At 36.2% G+C, this 20,393-nt stretch overlaps 1 protein-coding gene across 3 annotated transcripts in view; it reads left to right on the top strand.

Moving 5' to 3' along the window:
• Window positions 1-20,393, top strand: part of RBBP8 (RB binding protein 8, endonuclease) — an 83,118-nt gene that overhangs the window by 26,532 nt on the left and 36,193 nt on the right. For all 3 annotated transcript variants that reach the window (XM_070361649.1, XM_070361648.1, XM_005898881.3), the window contains 3 exons: window positions 3,366-3,408; window positions 6,571-6,666; window positions 17,009-17,121. In XM_070361649.1, coding sequence (XP_070217750.1) covers window positions 3,366-3,408; window positions 6,571-6,666; window positions 17,009-17,121 — 252 coding nt within the window. The remainder of the gene's footprint in view (window positions 1-3,365; window positions 3,409-6,570; window positions 6,667-17,008; window positions 17,122-20,393) is intronic.

Here is a 20,393-nt window from a genome sequence, read left to right as displayed (position 1 = left end):
TATTTTTCAGAGTGCTACCATTTTAATAAATAGTTTTTTGTCCATGCTACATTCTGTCATCAACATCTCATAATATTTTCTGTATCTGGTAAATATGGTAATCAGTTTCATAGAAAGTGAGGCAGATTTGTGAGGACAGAATTGGACCCCTTTGAAGAAACGGAAAGTGCGGAGGCTCTAATATGACAGGATAAATATGTCTTGATTCACTTTTGGATTGCTCCATTTATTTTCCCATGTTTCATCAAAAATTCCAAAAAGATAAAATTCATGTTAAGACTATACAAATTAGCAATGAAAGGAATGACAAGTGATTTTGGTCCATAACATCAGTGTCCTGTTCATTATTATGACAAGCTAGTCATCAGGAAAGTACAAATCAAAAGGGCAATGAGACATCACCACATACATGTCAGAATGACTTATAAAGAACACAAATAACAAATGTTGGTGAGGACGTAGAGAAAAGGGAGCTGTCATAGTGGGAATATAAATCAGTGCAGCTACTGTGGAAAACAGTATGAAGGTGTCTCAAAAATCTGAAAGTAGAACTACCCTATGACCCAGCCATTTCACTCCTGGGTATATATTTGAAAATAAAAACACTAATTTGAAATGGTAAATGTACACCAGTGTTCATAGCAGTGTTATTTACCATCGCCAAGATACGGAAACAATGTAAGTATCCATCAGCAGATGAATGGATAAAGATGTGTGTAAATACACACACACACACACTGAAATATTACTCAGCCATGAAAAGAATGAAACGTTGCCATTTGCAGTAACATGGATGTGCTTAGAGGGTATTATGCCAAGTGAGAGAAGTCAGACAGAGGAAGGCAAATACTATATGGTATCACTTCTATGTGGAATCTAAAAAATTAAACAAATGAGTGAATATGACAAAAAGAAGATGCAGACCCACAGATAAAAAGAACAAATCAGTGGTTACCAGTGGGGAGAGGTAAGTGGGGGTCAATATAAGATAAGGGATTAAGAGGTATAAACTATTAGGTGTAAAATAAGCTACATGTATGTATTGTACAACACATGAAATACAGCCAATATTTTATAGTAACTATAAATGGAGTATAATCTTTAAAAATTGGGAATCACTAATTATACACCTGTAACAACAACAAAGAACATAATATTGTACATCAACTATAATTCAGTTTAAAAAAGAATACTGTCATTAACTGTCACATGTATTATTTTCCATTTGTATTAACATAAATTCAATAAAATCTGCAAAAAATTAATTTACCCATTTTGATATAATTAAATCTTAAAAGTAAACTAAACACACACTAAAAGTAGCTGCATTTTATAAAGACAATGTCTTTACTTTGGAGTTGAAATTGATTAGGCAGTTACCGAAATAGTAATGTTTTTGGTAGAAGTTTAATTATTTAAGCCATATGTAAAGCCACTATTTGTCAAGAAAAATATTATTAGACTTACAATTTATCATTCAAAACCGTAAATAATTTTTTTACAGTGACAGTATATACATAAATGGTTTTTTCTCAGCAAACGAAAATTAGTATAAACATAGCAATGATTTTGTTTCTGACAAGTTGAATTCTTGCCTTATTTCCGAATTCTTAAATTTGTTTCTTCTGGTATGTGAGTACACATGTGGGCCCTTAATTGTTTCATTTTGTCCAAAATTCATATATGCGTGGGTGTTGGGTGTACAGTGCTTTTGGTCTTTTGAGCGCTGTTTTCTCATTAGGTGTCTCAAGTTTCCAGTGTTAACAATCCCAAATACTTTTTTGAACAGACTGCCTGTTCATACAGGAGCTGCCTTGTCGTATAGCCTCATTCCTTCCGATGGGTGTGGAGCAGGATTAAAGCACACTTTATAGGGGTTCTAATTGTGGATGCCTAATGGACTTGATGAATAGCAAATGCTAAAATTTAAACACACATACATACACATACAAACATAAACCTGCTTCAGGGCTGGTCTGCATGACAGAACAAATGCCTCGCAGGTGTTGAACGCTTATAAGATAAAAGAGTAGTCTTTCCATGTTTCCCAAGAATTTTCTTTTGAAGTTTTTAAGGATTTTCTATCTCATTGTTCCTTTTCATAAAATGGTTCATAGCAATAATCCATTTCATCTTGGGTGCTACTTTTCACTTTTAAAGGCAGACCTGAGTTTTAGAAGTCAGCCAAAATTAAATTTTCACACACTTTGGGGAGGGTAGAAGAAAGTAGAAAACTGCTGACTCTAGTCTTTGGCCTAGTGGGGTCACAGGTTCTTTTCTTAATTCTTCAAAAATGAGTTAATGCTTTACTAAGTACTTTAAAGGTCTTCTGAGTAGTCATCATCACCTGAAAAAGAAGAAATCTTCCCCAGCTAGGGAACTAACTTGACAGATGGAAAAGACTTTTTGAAAATCAAAAGATCATACCAGTTTTTATTTTTAACATTAAAAATTTTTTCCTTTTATTATAATGCTTTACATTTTCACAGTGTTCCAACCCTCTCAATACTTTTCCGTAAATTTTCTTTATTTTGAACTTATTGTAGACTCACACTGTATGTATCCCCTTTACCCAGTTTACCCCAGTGGTAATAACATCTTGTATGGCTTCCTGTGTGGCTCAGTGGTAAAGAATCCACCTGCAGTGCAGGAGACGCAAGAGACGTGGTTCCATCCCTGGGTCAGGAAGATCCCCTGGAGTAGGAAATGGCAACCCACTCCAGTCTCTTGCCTGGAAAGTCCCATGGACAGAGGAGCCTGGCAGGCTACAGTCCATGAGATGGCAAAGAGTCAGACACGACTGAGCACAGCACAGTAGCATAGGGAGTAGTTTTATATTTTGTTATCTGACTCAAAATTAAAAATACATATAACACGTGTAATACATATCTTGAACTAGATACAGTAGTGCCTTTTGTTAAGTACCTTGTCAGCAGTTGTGTTCCTAGTCCAGGACTTCCTGACCCAATCTGTTTTAATCCCAGAAGATTTGAGTCTATATAAGCAGTATTGCTGTTAGCAAAATACATAGGCTATGCCAGAACATAAACCTTCATTCATAATGAACATCTAATTATATGCTTGCTCATGCTATTAGGAAGTAACTTTAGGTGGAGAAAATTTCATTCTATTTGGCTGTCATACAATAGACTCGGAGCAACAATGTTGCAGATATTTTGTGACTTCAGGGTGCGAATAAGGGAAGTATATTCTTCAAACTAATGGGACTTGGCTCATTGTTCAGAGGCCAGACTCAAGTGATTTAATAGTGTTGTTATTAGAGTCATAAAGAAACTTAGATTAACTGCTTTAGAAATGATAAAATGTATAAATAAAATACTGTGGGTTTTTTTTTTCTTTTTCAGGTTTACAAGTGAAAGTAACCAAACTGAAAAAGGAACGAATTTTGTAAGTATCAGTATATATAATACTGGTGTCTTATTTATAAGGTAACTGATATTGATGTCCTATTTGACCTACTTAGTGTGAACCTTGTATGCTGCTGCTGCTGCTGCTGCTAAGTCGCTACAGTTGTGTCCGACTCTGTGCAGGCTTGTGAACACTGACTCCAATGCATGAAAGTGAAAGTGAAAGTGAAGTCCAGTCGTGTCCGACTCTTGCGACCCCATGGATTGCAGCCTACCAGGCTCCTCCGTCCATGGGATTTTCCAGGCAAGAGTACTGGAGTGGGTTGCCACTGCCTTCTCCCAAAATTCTAAAGGAAAAGTAATAATAATTTATCAATAATTATAAGTAATAAGAGTATAGCCTTAGGTATTATTTTAATATATTTATATTTTAATATAATTTTAATATATAATCTTTTTCCTTATACTTATTGAGATGGAAACTGATCTATATATCATTTTGATCTGTTAATGACATTTTTTTTCTCACCTATGATTAATACCTGGAATTTAAGATACTACAAGATGGGGAGCAGAATAATTGTGGGATTTCTAACTCATAAGAAATGGAAACTAAATGGATATTCTGAGACCCCTTTTAACTAGTTTGAAATTCCCAGCAGTTCCCCTGAATTGTTTTGATTATTAACCCCAGAATCAGATCTGATTTTCTAAGTCAGGAGCAGATTTTACTCCTGGTTTTTTAGAACGTCTACATTCAGAAATCTGAAACAGATGGCGTAGTGGAATATTATTATTCATGACAAAATTTAACATCATTGTGACTAATAATATTGTACTTGCTTTATAATATATATACCAGTAGGTCTCATTTCTTTCATATTCCTGAATCTTCCAAGGCCTTAACCAGAAGCTGGAGTTACCAACTGCTCATCAAAACATGCCTCACTATTTTTTCTATTATAATCTGAAATTGGAAATTGTGAAGTTTTCCATTACAACTAGAAAGTGATGTTTGGAAGATGACTTAGATACAGAAATATGAAATCATAAATTTTTTAAAGTTTTTTTTAGAATAATTTTATGATTCTTCTTGATTAATGGCACTTTTAAATACTTTGCATGTTGAAAGTCAACATGTTCCTGCCTTAAAGATGTCATTTTAAACATTTAAATTTCAGGATGTGTATCTTATTAGTTAGGATATATTTTTTATACAAGAGGTATTTCTCTACATGTCTAACCAAACAACCACATAAGAAACCTTAAATTTGTAAATGACTGTTGAATATTACTTTCTTAAAAGTCACCTATAACATTTCTAAATCTATGCTTTACTTCACTATATGGTTCAGTCATTTGATCTTCTTAGCAGCCTTTTAATATATATTGTGATTACTCTGTGCCTTGCCTACCTTAGGTAACTTGGGGTTACACATTTTGGAAGCATGGATAAGTAAGTAAATCCCTCTGAGTTATCAGAGAAGTAAAAGGATGCTTCATTTTTCAGAAGGCTAGGTCATTTCTTTGTGGGACCAGGAACTTGGATTTGCCTGTGTTACCATAACCCCCCTTTCTAAGTATATTTTACAGTAGACCTCCATGATACAGTAACAAGATCTCTGGTCTCCATATTGTTAGAACAGCTTTATTTGTAAAATATCTTAGTCCGTAGAAATTCCCACCTAGAAGAAGCAGTTAGAAAAGAAATCAATAACTATAGTATATTTATCTATCATGTAATTGCTTTAGGCCTGTGTTCTGATGTTGTCTCTGTACATAGCTAATGCTTCTCTTTTACACAAATTCATTTACAAAATGATAACATGTAGAAATGTTGACTGTTGAATTTTTGTTGAAGGCTTCCAAAATAGGATCAGTGAAAACCTAGTGCTGCTTCTGAATTAAATATATTTTCAAGAAGTATTGGAGGTTTTTTGATTACTAGTTTCAGCTATCTGTTACTTCCAAAATTTAGTATCTATACATATGCTACCAGAACAATATTTGTTGTATAGCAGGAGACCACTCTCAGATGTATTGGTTTGTCATTCAATATCAAATGTTCAACCAATATTTAAGACACACCCTCATTGGTATCTGACATTTTGACTTAGTTGTTTAGCTCATCTGTTTTTTGCTCATACTACATTCATTAGCAATTTTGATACCATCATATGGACATCTCCTTTTTCGTCACCTTTATTTGATTTGATATTTTTGACCCTTGAGAGATCTTGGGGAAGGTGTTTGAACCACTCCATTATCTTGTATTTTCAGCTTCCACATCACACAGAGAATCCCAATTCAGTTTCTAATGGGTTTTCATAAAATAAATGCATATTTTATATATGTGGTTTTTTATTTTCTGAAATGTAATGACAGAGGGGTAAAACATGGCACCGCCTTGGGAAATAACTAGATAGTCTACTAGAAGAAAATTTTAGATGTCTTTGTTTTTTCTTGACCATAATCAAAATGGTAAATACTTAAATAGAGTTTACTATTTGCCAGCACTGTTCTGCATGCTTTATATTCATTAGTACTTACTTCGTCCTTGCAAATGCCTTATGAGGTAGATACTAATGTATCCACATTTTTTGGGGTACAGAGAGTTTAGGTTACTTGCACCAGGTCACACAGTTGGTACCTGGCAGCTGAGATTCAAACCTAGGAGGCATCAGAATAGGATTGGTTTGCATCTACTTCACAGTAGACCCTGGCTTAAAAGTGATACCAGGTAAAAGTTTAAGCAACACAAAACTTTGTAAAAACACAAAGTATCGATCCCTCATAGTTGGAATAGAAGCAATGTGAGTAGAGTTAGCTGCTATTTATATTGATAAATGTATATGAAATAATAAAAATAACCAGTAAGTGTACAGTTTAATAGCAATTTTGACTATGTTGAGTCAGTGGTGGCATCAGAATTCACTCTGTGTTCTAGCATTGTGTAATGAATATCTGGTGCTTAGGAAGATACTTCTATAGAACATAAAAATACTGCAGAGCAAAGTCTAGTATAATTTGATCTCTGATTAACAAAATATTCAAATCTCACCTTTTGTGTTTGTTTTGATACAACAGATTCATAATATGTAAGTGGTGAGATCATGCTTTGGAGTTCTTAATGACAGAATAGTCTTGTTAAGAGTGTTTTTCCCTTAAAAAGGAAAAAAACAACTTACTGCTTGACTTTCAGAGATGCACAAAGACTAGAAGAATTCTTCACCAAAAATCAACAGCTGAGAGAGCAACAGAAAGTCCTTCATGAAACCATTAAAGTGTTAGAAGATCGGTGAGTCTGGTTCTTTGGGTCCTCTTGAGTAAGAGGTGATTTCCCTCTTAATAGAGAATATACATTGGTGTTCATTTGTAATCAGTTCTGAGGCTTAATTAAAGTGATCTTTTTTCCAACTTTAGGTCAACTTTGGATAAATAGCTTATGAAATTAAGGATATTCTCTTACAGGTTTGTTTTTTCATTAATTACAGCAACCACATCTGTTTATCCTTTAAATGACGTTTCTTTATCTGGTGTTTGATGTAGGACAAGCTCAAGGGTAGCAGTGTTCTAATGCATTTGATGCTTTAATTCCATTTTTACTTCTGAATAAGTGGCAACTGCTTCACAGTTCCATTCCTATCTAACTCCTGTCCTGCCATTCGCTTTCCTTCCTTGCATATTTCTCCACTTTCAGGCATTCTAGGGATTCTTTTTACTGAGAATTCCCAAGATAATGCTATTCACCTCCACCTATCAACTTTCTTTTTTCCCACTTCTATGAAGTTAACACTACATTAGAAAAGACTTTGAGATTTTGCTGTTTTCCCTTGTCTGAACTGTAAGTGCTATTTAGGACCTTGAACTATGTACAAAAAACCATCTCTTCTTGCTTTATTTATAGTTAATGTTTTTCCTTTATTATCATTTCTGTGTATGTTACAAGAGGGCTGGTGGTTTGATTTTGCTGCTGTGCCTTTACTGGAGGAATAATCTAATATTTCGTATGCATGCAAACTGAAGTTGAGTACTCTGTCATCCATGACTACTATTTCTGTGGATGTACACTTACTGGAATAAGCAGCCTGTTCTGGAATATATAAAACTCCATATGCTTTAGAATCAGAGATATGAATTTGAATTCTAATTTCACACTGTAGCCTTAATTAAATTTAACAATAAATAGTTGAGCCCTGTACCACATTCTAGGTGTTGCTCTAGGGACTTGGAATAATACCATCCCTCTAGGTATACCAGATCAGACCAGATCAGTCGCTCAGTCGTGTCCAACTCTTTGCGACCCCATGAATCGCAGCACGCCAGGCCTCCCTGTCCATCAACAACTCCCAGAGTTCACTCAGACTCACGTCCATCAAGTCAGTGATGCCATCCAACCATCTCATCCTCTGTCCCCTTCTCCTCCTGCCCCCAGTCCCGCCCAGCATCAGAGTCTCTTCCAGTGAGTCAACTCTTCGCATGAGGTAGTCAAAGTACTGGAGTTTCAGCTTTAGTATCATTCCTTCCAAAGAAATCCCAGGGCTGATCTCCTTCAGGATGGACTGGTTGGATCTCCTTGCAGTCCAAGGGACTCTCAAGAGTCTTCTCCAACACCACAGTTCAAAACCATCAATTCTTCGGCACTCAGCCTTCTTCACAGTCCAACTCTCACATCCATACATGACCACAGGAAAAACCATAGCCTTGACTAGACGAACTTTTGTTGGCAAAGTAATGTCTCTGCTTTTCAATATGCTATCTAGGTTGGTCATAACTTTCCTTCCAAGGAGTAAGCGTCTTTTAATTTCATGGCTGCAGTCACCATCTGTAGTGATTTTGGAGCCCAGAAAAATAAAGTCTGACACTGTTTCCACTGTTTCCCCATCTATTTCCCATGAAGTGGTGGGACTGGATGCCATGATCTTCGTTTTCTGAATGTTGAGCTTTAAGCCAACTTTTTCACTCTCCACTTTCACCTTCATCAAGAGGCATTTTAATTCCTCTTCACTTTCTGCCATAAGGGTGGTGTCATCTGCATACCTGAGGTTATTGATATTTCTCCCAGCAATCTTGAGTCCAGCTTGTGTTTCTTCCAGTCCAGCGTTTCTCATGATGTACTCTGCATATAAGTTAAATAAGCAGAGTGACAACATACAGCCTTGACGAACTCCTTTTCCTATTTGGAGCCAGTCTGTTGTTCCCTGTCCAGTTCTAACTGTTGCTTCCTGACCTGCATACAAATTTCTCAAGAGGCAGATCAGGTGGTCTGGGATTCCCATCTCTTTCAGAATTTTCCACAGTTTGTTGTGATCCACACAGTCAAAGGCTTTGGCATAGTCAGTAAAGCAGAAATAGATGTTTTTCTGGAACTCTCTTGCTTTTTCCATGATCCAGCGGATGTTGGCAATTTGATCTCTGGTTCCTCTGCCTTTTTTAAAACCAGCTTGAACATCTGGAAGTTCATGGTTCACGTATTGCTGAAGCCTGGCTTGGAGAATTTTGAGCATTACTTCACTAGCGTGTGAGATGAGTGCAATTGTGCAGTTCTTTGGCATTGCCTTTCTTTGGGATTGGAATGAAAACTGATCTCTTCCAGTCTTGTGGCCACTGCTGAGTTTTCCAAATTTGCTGGCATATTGAGTGCAGCACTTTCACAGCATCATCTTTCAGGATTTGAAATAGCTCAACTGGAATTCCATCACCTCCACTAGCTTTGTTCGTAGTGATGCTTTCTAAGGCCCACTTGACTTCACATTCCAGAATGTCTGGCTCTAGGTCAGTGATCACACCATCGTGATTATCTGGGTCGTGAAGATCTTTTTTGTACAGTTTTTCTGTGTATTCTTGCCATCTCTTCTTAATGTCTTCTGCTTCTGTTAGGTCCATACCATTTCTGTCCTTTATCGAGCTCATCTTTGCATGAAATGTTCCTTTGGTATCTCTGATTTTCTTGAAGAGATCCCTAGTCTTTCCCATTCTGTTGTTTTCCTCTATTTCTTTGCATTGATCACTGAAGAAGGCTTTCTCATCTCTTCTTGCTATTCTTTGGAACTCTGAATTCAGATGTTTGTATCTTTCCTTTTCTCCTTTGCTTTTCACTTTTCTTCTTTTCACAGCTATTTGTAAGGCCTCCCCAGACAGCCATTTTGCTTTTTTGCATTTCTTTTCTATAGGAATGGTCTTGATCCCTGTCTCCTGTACAGTGTCACAAACCTCATTCCATAGTTCATCAGGCACTCTATCTATCAGATCTAGGCCCTTAAATCTATTTCTCACTTCCACTGTATAATCATAAGGGATTTGATTTAGGTCATATCTGAATGGTCTAGTGGTTTTCCCTACTTTCTTCAATTTAAATCTGAATTTGGCAATAAGGAGTTCATGGTCTGAGCCACAGTCAGCTCCTGGTCTTGTTTTTGCTGACTGTATAGAACTTCTCCATCTTTGGCTGCAAAGAATATAATCAATCTGATTTCGGTGTTGACCATCTGGTGATGTCCATGTATAGAGTCTTCTCTTGTGTTGTTGGAAGAGGATGTTTGTTATGACCAATGCATTTTCTTGGCAAAACTCTATTAGTCTTTGCCCTGCTTCATTCCGTATTCCAAGGCCAAATTTGCCTGTTCCAGGTGTTTCTTGACTTCCTACTTTTGCATTCCAGTCCCCTATAATGAAAAGGACATCTTTTTTGGGTGTTAGTTCTAAAAGGTCTTATAGGTCTTCATAGACCTGTTCAACTTCAGCTTTTCAGCGTTACTGGTTGGGGCATAGACTTGGATTACTGTGATATTGAATGGTTTGCCTTGGAAACGAACAGAGATCATTCTGTCGTTTTTGAGATTGCATCCAAGTACTGCAATTCAGACTCTTTTGTTGACCATGATGGCCAGTCCATTTCTTCTGAGGGATTCCTGCCCGCAGTAGTACATATAATGGTCATCTGAGTTAAATTCACCCATTCCAGTCCATTTCAGTTCGCTGATTCCTAGAATGTCGACATTCACTCTTGCCATCTCTTGTTTGACCACTTCCAATTTGCCTTGATTCATGGACATGACATTCCAGGTTCCTATGCAATATTGCTCTTTACAGCATCAGACCTTGCTTCTATCACCAGTCACATCCACAGCTGGGTATTGTTTTTGCTTTGGCTCCATGCCTTCGTTCTTTCTGGAGTTTTTCTCCACTGATCTCCAGTAGCATATTGGACCTGTCAAATATCCATATATCTAACCCTTTTGAAAAAAAGGGAAAAAGGAAGTTCTTAGGCTGCATTGTATTTTAGGAAAGGTTTGACAAGGCCAGTGGGTGGTTCTGCTCTACTCATTCATTGGCTGGCTTCTGACTGAGATGCTTGGTGTGCTCACCTGTCTGAACAGGTGAAGGATTTCAGAGCACAACAGTTGGAGCCAGTGATTTTACTTCCTATAATAGGAGATATGTTTTCGTGGTTGCCACACTCAAAGACTGATTGTATTTATTTCCAGCACTCTTTCTGTTTAGTTGATCATTCACAAATTGCTTAGGACTCAAGATTAATACACTGAAGAAAAAACCACAAGACAAAGTTTTCATTATGTTTTGCATGAATTGGCTTAATACAGTTGGCTCTCCATTTCATCCCCAAGCTATAGTCGTCTTTCATTTTAGGTTTTGAAGATATTCCTTTGTAACATATTCAGAACATTTCTTCACTTTGTGGTTTAAAGTTTTCGCTTCTCTGTTATTCTTTGCATCTTGTGCTTCTTTTCTTAAGTGAGTTGTTCTTCTCTGGGCTCATTCTGAGAAGAAATGACAGTGGATGAGTGCCCCTTTCCCAGAGAAGTATTTTCTACATTACTGTCCTTTATTTGTTGAATACATTTAATTGTTAAAATTACCATTTTTATTCTGCAGTTTTTAAAAATGATTCTTTTCTGTTTATGGGCTATGGTAACTGATTTCATGTGGGTGTTACACTTCTCCAGTGTTTCTTATTCCTAAATGTTCTTGTTGCCTTTCATTCTGATCACCATTACATTTTTAGGCAGGTGAACCTATAGTTCACTACATGGTGTTAATTTGGGGGTGGGACAAGGAGGGTAGCTCATGCCTTTATTCACATACTTTTTCTCTTCTTTCTTCAACTCTAAAATTTCCTTCTGGGATTATTTTAAGGTTTGTCCCTCATTTTATGAAGCTTCATTTAATGAAACTGAGAATGATGTAGATCTGACCATTATTTTTTTAATGTAGGATCTGATAGGTTTGAGGGCTCACGTTATACCCAGGTATCCAGCACTTGATCTTCACCTTCACCCTGTGAGGTAGATGATAAATCAGTTTTACAAATGAGGAAACAATACTGAAGAAGAGTTAAACTTTCCCAAGATCACGTAGCTAATGAGTAATTAGGTTAAATTTGATCCCCAAACTTCCCGATTTCTACTGTTTGATATGTGTTGTCTTAATTTTATCAATGTTGTATAAATAAATTACAACTTAACTGATTATCTCAGAGTATTTATGTTTGATATCAAGTTACTAAAACAAGTACTCTGAAATATTAAGTCTTCAACATTGTCTGTTATCATAGTCTTGTTTTATTGGAAGGTTGGTTTGTTATTGGTTATTTTCCTTTTAAATTGCTACTAACTAAATGCTACTTTTAAATGTCAAAGTAGGTACCATTTAGTAAAGTTCTACTTACTTAAAATTTTACTTTAATTTTATGTCATATGTAAGAATGAATGATAGTCTAGAGCAAGTTTTTCTGAGACCTTTAAAAAATAACATGTATTTCATTAAAATTTCTTAATGGTAATTCTGCAACTTGCTGTTTACTCTTCATAAGATGAAGTGATTCTTCTTAGCCTAATATTGTGAAAACAGCAAGAGATGTTTAGATGAAAGGAATTAATACAATAAAGATAAATTAGATAATAAAGTGTTCTAATTTAATGTGGCTTGCTTGTTTGTGTTTTACTACTACTGTTATTATATTACATTTATAGACTTTCCTTCAAGGAAGCAAAGTATTTCCCTTAATCTAAGGAACAGTCACTGTGCTAAAGAAGTAGATAGAAGATATTTTTTTAAAAATCTGAACTAAGCAGTTAAACCATGGTTGTCTGATAGATTGTAATATCTTTAAAAGCTCTTTGGGCAGTCATAGGAAACGCATGTTTCAACTGTTGTTAAAAGGGAAAATCGGTACTCATAATCAGAGGATTTGTGGTTCTCTAGTTTTCAAATACTGAACCAAATGTCTTCTTTTGTCTTGCTAAGTCTTCTTACTCATAGAATTGAATTTAAATGTATTCCTCAGGAGACCTTCCCTGACTTCCTAGACTAGGTTTAGTTCTGCTATGTGCTTTCACGGCAGCCCACTCCAGGACTCTTGCCTGGAAAATCCCATGGACAGAGGAGCCTGGTAGGCTGCAGTACGTGGGGTTGCACAGAGCTGGACACGACTGAAGCGACTTAGCAGCAGTAGCAGTAGCAGTGCTTTCATACTATCCTGTATTTCCACTTTAATGTGAATCCTATGTATGCGTGTGTGTGCTCAGTCGTGTCCAATTCAGTGTGACACCATGAGCTGTAGCCCACCAGGCTCCTATGGTTTTCTAGGCAAGAATACTGGAGTATGTGGCCATTTCCTGCGCCAGGGGGTCATCCTGACCTAGGAATCGAACCCACATCTCTTGCATCTCTTGCATTGACAGGTGGATTCTTTACCTCTGTGCCACCTAGTCATGCTTTATTTTAAATACTTATTATTGTCTGTCTGTTTCTAGTGGACTGTAAGCCCTTCTTTAAAAGAAGTGACACTATCTTGGTCACTGTTGTATTTTAGCACGGACAGTACTCATTATAGGTGTTTAGTGAAACCCTTTTGAATGAAATGAATAAATCTGAGGAAGTCTTTTTAGGGTATAGCAAACAATTGAACATACTTGTTTATATGGTAAGTTTTACTGCAAAGTGAATGCTTTTATTTCTTCATCTCTATGAACAAGCTGGAATATAACTCAGAATGCCTAATGCTTTTCGGCCGTTAAAAGTAGGAATTACTCTTCTTTCCCTTTTCACCTGCTTATAGCTACTGAAATTGCATTCTCCTGTGAAATTGAGGCTGTTTTTTCTTTCTCTGAAGCAGCAGTAAAAGGTAGGCAAGAGGAAAGAAGTGGAATCCTACTGATGGAAATAGGAACTATCCTATTTTCTCACATCCATTTAAATTTAAGCTAGGATCAGTGAACGATCAGGAGTTGACTCTTTACAGATACTTTAATATTAAAAGTGGCAGTACACTGGAGAAAACTAGAAGTAATAAACAAGCTGGGGAATATTGCTTCATTTTATAACTGCCTTTACCAGTGACATTTTTAAGCTTGGAAACTAAGGGTTTCAAGAGGTTGTGTTCCATGATATATCAGAGTTGAATTCTTGGAAATAATAAGGAAAATGGTAGGGTAATGTTTAAAAAATACTTTGTTAGAATTGATTAATGCCACTTAGCTCCTTCAGTGTTTTTCAGTGACCTTTCAATGCCAGTGCTCTTTTGGCCTCTAGATTTAATAGTTCTAGAGTTCAATAGTTTAGAGTGAATAAATTATTTACCTGTAATCAGAACTATTTGAATGTTATTGCATGAAGCCCAAGCTATTAATTTGAATAGATGTTGAAAGAGAAATATGAAATGTGAAGTATTTTTTTTAGTTTCTTTTTGTCTACCAGCTCATTGCTTTCAATTTGTTTGTTTGCTTTCTTTCCCATTTTCCGTCTTCATTGTCTTGTGTCTTTAAAAATATATATGTTTGTGTGTGTGTGTGTGTGTCTGTGTGTGTAGTGGGATTTGGGGAAAGAGCCATAATAGATGCAGATGTTCACTTTGTCATCTTTTCGTAGATCTTAATTGTCCTAATTCCTGTTTCTAGAATCTACTCCAATTAAACTATGACGCTCACTTCTTTTTTTTTTTTTTTTTTTCCCTTTTTTTTTTTTTAAAATTTTATTTTATTTTTAAACTTTACAATATTGTATTAGATTTGCCAAATATCGAAATGAATCTACCACAGGTATACCTGTGTTCCCCATCCTGAACCCTCCTCCCTCCTCCCTCCCCATAGCCTCCCTCTGGGTCGTCCCAGTGCACCAGCCCCAAGCATCCAGTATCATGCATCGAACCTGGACTGGTGACTCGTTTCATACATGATATTATACATGTTTCATTGCCATTCTCCCAAATCTCCCCACCCTCTCCCTCTCCCACAGAGTCCATAAGACTGATCTATACATCAGTGTCTCTTTTGCTGTCTCGTACACAGGGTTATTGTTACCATCTTTCTAAATTCCATATATATGCATTAGTATACTGTATTGGTGTTTTTCTTTCTGGCTTACTTCACTCTGTATAATAGGTTCCAGTTTCATCCATCTCATTAGAACTGATTCAAATGTATTCTTTTTAATGGCTGAGTAATACTCCATTGTGTATATGTACCACAGGTTTCTTATCCATTCATCTGCTGATGGGCATCTAGGTTGCTTCCATGTCCTGGCTATTATAAACAGTGCCGTGATGAACATTAGGGTACACGTGTCTCTTTCCCTTCTGGTTTTGACGCTCAGTTCTTTATCCTTTGTTCTAGACATTTTAGTCCTATTAATGCAACCTATGATCTCTAATCTTTATTTTTTATATCCATATCAATACTTGTTGATATGAGTTTTACTTTTACATAAAAATCTCTAGGTTCTTTTTGTTTCAGTTGTCTAGTTTTCATGTTTTTATCTCCTTGTTTTAAAATTCATGGCATGTCCTACAATGCTATTACTTCCATAGACATTTATGTATATTTAGTATCTTATTAAGTTATTGAGTTAAAATTATTATGTAGAAAAAAAAAAAAAAAAATTATGTAGAATTTATATTTGCTAAATTCCTAAAGTGGAATGTGTGTCTTTTTTTTTCAACCGTATTTTTTCCTGGTTATATAAATAATAAAATTAGAGAAATTTTGAAAAATAAGCAAAATACTAAGAAGAAAATCTTCTATATTTTTGGTACTTACAAGATAACTATTAGTAACATTTTGGAAAATACCTTTCTTTTCATCACCCACCCCTTTCATGTATGTATTCCCTCTTCCCTTCAGCCCTCAAAATAATTACTAAAATCTATTTCGTAATCTAACATTGGAGTCTTTTATTATTTAATTGGAGGCTAATTACTTTACAATATTGTATTGGTTTTGCCATACATTGACATGAATCCGCCCCGGGGTACATGTGTTCCCTATCCTGAATCCCCCTCCCACCTCCCTCCCCACCGCATCCCTCTGGGTCATCCAAGTGCACCAGCCCCGAGCATCCGCTGTATCATGCATCGAACCTGGACTGGTGATTTGCTTCACATATGATAATATACATGTTTCAATGCCATTCTCCCAAATCATCCCACCCTCGTCCTCTCCACAGAGTCCAAAAGACTGTTCTATACATCTGTGTCTCTTCTGCTGTCTCGCATACAGGGTTATCGTTACCATCTTTCTAAATTCCATATATATGCGTTAGTATAGTGTATTGGTGTTTTTCTTTCTGGCTTACTTCACTCTGTATAATAGGCTCCAGTTTCATCCACCTCATTAGAACTTATTCAGATGTATTCTTTTTAATGGCTGAGTGATACTCCATTGTGTATATGTACCACAGGTTTCTTATCCATTCGTCTGCTAATGGAAATCTAGGTTGTTTCCTGGAATCTTTTTAAAACTGAAAGAACATAACTTTTTTTTAAACTTTGTATTCTTTGACCTTTAGTATTCATTCAACTAAAAAAGTTGTTGAACACTCATTATGTGTGATATGCTGTGCTAGGCAAAGCAGATGCAAGTTTGCATCCAGTCCATTGGTACTGGACTGGGTGCAATTTTTGGGTCTAATAAATTAAAAAACAAGGAATAAATAAGTTCCCCTCAAATAGAGTTTAAAATTAGCAGATTTTTATAGAATTGCACTCAGAATTGCAGCCTGTAGAAAATGATATAGCATGATTTCAGCCTATATGGGAATATGTGAAAGGCATTATAACTAATTAATTTTCTCTGTATTTTCCAAGTCAATTCTTTAATTATTCCTAAAGTATAAAAATCCTGAAATTAATATATGGAACAGTATCTTTTAGTAGTTGAAAAATGTTTTTTATTTCAGTTTAATTGAGGCATAATTGATAAGTAAATTGTTTTTAAATGTTTATCATGGTGATTTGATAAATGTATACATTGTGAAAGGATCCCTGCTGCTGCTGCTGCTAAGTCGCTTCAGTCATGTCCGACTCTGTGCGACCCCATAGACGGCAGCCCACCAGGCTCTGCCATCCCTGGGATTCTCCAGGCAAGAACACTGGAGTGGGTTGCCGTTTCCTTCTCCAATGCGTGAAAGTGAAGTTGCTCAGTTGTGTCTGACTCCCAGCGACCCCATGGACCGCAGCCTACCAGGCTCCTCCGTCCATGGGATTTTCCAGGCAAGAGTACTGGAGTAGGGTGCCATTGCCTTCGGTTAATTAATACATCCATCACCTCACATATTTTTTATGTTTATTTTTTGATAAGAACATTTTAGTTCTATTGTAAAAATACTTTGTTTTTGTTTCATAGATTAAGAGCAGGATTATGTGATCGCTGTGCAGTAACTGAAGAACATATGCGGAAGAAGCAACAAGAGTTTGAAAATATTCGGCAGCAGAATCTTAAACTTATCACAGAGCTTAGTGAGTTTCCTTTCTTCACTTGCTAAGTATTTAAAACATAGTATGCTACTGTTAAACACCTATTATTAAATTGGTTACAACCGGATGGGTTGTTTACATGTTTTCTTCATTTAGACACAAGGTCAGATGTCATTTTTTTCCCTTTTTGTAGATTTAATCTCATGCTTATTTTAGTAAGAAATAGGGTATAGATTGTTTGTTGTTTTGTGATCCCATGGGCTGTAGCTCCACTGGACAGACTCCTCTGTCCATGGAATTTTTGAGGGTGTAGAAAGGTTGTACAAATACTGTCCATGTTGGCCTTAAAGTCTTACCAGCTGTAAGACAAGAAGCACATTTTCTTTGTATATATCCATATTTGCTCCTTTGGTTTTATTTCATGTAATTTGATTATTTATATTTAGTAAGTATAGACCCAAAGCAGACAATGTAGAATTCTACAAAGATGTATACTTTCCTGATTTTCACTATTTTTTTACACACTGTTACACTGTTACAAGTATATCATTTTCGTATTAGTCTACTTACCCATTTCATGTAGGATTTCCTTACATTTATCTTCCTTTCCAAATTAATTCCATATATTGACTTTATTTTTTTTCTATTAATTATAGTGCTGTCCTCTGGTTACTCAAGCAGAATATATGAATATATGCTCATTATTATAAAATGAGATAGAAAAAACACAGTTTTGCTTTGCTCCCAGAGATAACTACTATTAAGAACATAATAAATATCTTTCCAGGTCCAAGTTTATCTATCTTTTGTTTACCTCTGTCCCTCACTTTATCCCCTCCTCTCTTCTTTTTTAAATTTTAATAGGATCATCTCCAAAATATTCTTCTTGTTCTGACATATGTTGTTTTGGACTGTAAGAAATCTTTATATAGTTCAGTTCAGTCATTCAGTCGTGTCCGACTCTTTGCAACCCCATGAACTGCAGCATGCCAGGCTTCCCTGTCCATCACCAACTCCCGGAGTTTACCTAAACATGTCCATTGAGTCAGTGATGCCATCCAACCATTTCATCCTCTGTCATCCCCTTCTCCTCCTGCCCTCAGTCTTTCCCAGCATCAGGGTCTTTTCAAATGAGTCAGCTCTTCACATCAGGTAGCCAAACTATTGGAGTTTCAGCTTCAACATCATTCCTTCCAATGAACACCCAGGACTGATCTCCTTTAGGATGGACTGGTTGGATCTCCTTGCAGTCCAAGGCACTCTCAAGAGTCTTCTCCAGCACCACAGTTCAAAAGCGTCAATTCTTCGGCACTCAGCTTTCTTTATAGTCCAACTCTCCCATCCATACATGACTACTGGAAAAACCATAGCCTTGACTAGACGGACCTTTGTTAGCAAAGTAATGTCTCTGCTTTTTAATATGCTATCTAGGTTGGTCATAACTGTCTTTCCAAGGAGTAAGCATCTTTTAATTTCATGGCTGCAATCACCATCTGCAGTGATTTTGGAGCTCAAAAAAATAAAGTCAGCCACTGTTTCCCCATCTATTTCCCATAAAGTGATGGGACCATATGCCATGATCTTAGTTTTCTGAATGTTGAACTTTAAGCCAACTTTTTCACTCTACTCTTTCACTTTCATCAAGAGCCTCTTTAGTTCTTCTTCACTTTCTGCCATAAGGGTGGTGTCATCTGCACATCTGAGATTATTGATATTTCTCCTGGCAATCTTGATTCCAGCTTGTGCTTCCTCCAGCCCAGCGTTTCTCATGATGTACTCTGCATATAAGTTAAATAAGCAGGGTGACAATATACAGCCTTGATGTACTCCTTTTCCTATTTGGAACCAGTCTGTTGTTCCATGTCCAGTTCGAACTGTTGCTTCCTGACCTGTATACAGGTTTCTCAAGAGCCAGGTTTAGACCCATAGATTCTGTGGTATGTATGAATACTTGTATGCATGCATTTATTTAGGAATATAAGGTTATCAGTGAGTAGAAAAGTATTACATTTTCATTTATGACATTGAATTCTTGAAGAAGTAGGACTGTTTTCTAAAATTATGCCACCCTCTGAATAATCCTCATCATTTTCTTTACCTGGTTTATTTCCTATAAAATAGAAATTGGATCTGAAAGTTTGATAGGTCCAGATTAAACCTTTTTGACAACCGTACTTCATGGGTAAAATTGTCTACTTTATATTGCATCCTATCAGGATATAGGTATTGTCAGGTTCTTCCACTCTTTGGGGGTTGATTGTTAGATTTCTCCATTATACAGTTGAATCTTCCCCTGGTACCAAGTAGTCTGAGTTGAAAGGATGGATGTGTGATATTTTGAAATCTTACAAAAATACAGTTCTCCCTCAATCTTTAATAATTTTAGTATCCATTGGTGATTCTGGCCTGAATCAATTATTTAATTACAGATTACAAAATGATAATTTTCCATTTCTGTTATTCTTCTTACATTCATCAGCTGACATTTTTCTGTAAACAAGAATTCTCCCTCATCAGTTAGGGCTACTGGTTACTGTAGGATGTAGTTCCTACTAGAAAGGTATGATACATCTTAATATTTTCCCTTTAATTTCCAGTTTTCAGAATTCGATCTTATATATTAGTTACCTACAATGGTGACAAATGAGGTGTTGTGTGTTGCATATGTTATGTTTTGTTTTGCTTTGGAGGTGAGTGGGGCTTTCTCTGTTTTGAGCATAATAGACACTTGGAATTTTATGTATTTAGTGTGTCAGTTATGTTAATTATTATATCGATACTGATTACCTCAGTCTTGTCTGCCTGCTCTCTTTTGGTAATCGCTTCTATCATGTTAGTTCGAGGCCCTCTGTCTTTTAAATCTTTAAACATTTTATTATTATGTAAAGTAATGCTGTTATCTGAAATACTTGGGAATCTATATATGAGTCATTTTCTACTGACTCTAGTGGTCATTGAATTAGGATCACTCTGGCTCCATTCCAGAAGTTCAGGCTTGAACTGGAAATTTCAAGTTCAGTTCCTCCATCAATGCTGATACCAACAACTGCTTGCTGACTCTGCTTGGATTTCACTCACAGTTTGTTTTTGTTGTTGATTGTGGCAGTGCTGTGGGAGTCTCTTGGATGTCTCTTTCTGTGTCTGGCTCAGGTGTCCTCTCGGATCCTTTCCTGATTTTCTTAACAGGCCAAAGTAAACCTTTTTTTCCTTGGAATTTCATTTAGTATTTTATCTGTGCTTCTCTTAACACCTTTGTTACTTTCAGCAGTTTAAAAAAAAAGTTTATATAATATCTTGTGTCTTATTAGACTATA

Source organism: Bos mutus, chromosome 24 (genome assembly GCF_027580195.1).
Source record: "Bos mutus isolate GX-2022 chromosome 24, NWIPB_WYAK_1.1, whole genome shotgun sequence".
Taxonomy (NCBI): Eukaryota; Metazoa; Chordata; class Mammalia; order Artiodactyla; family Bovidae; genus Bos; species Bos mutus.
This window is presented reverse-complemented; position numbering and strand designations above follow the sequence as displayed.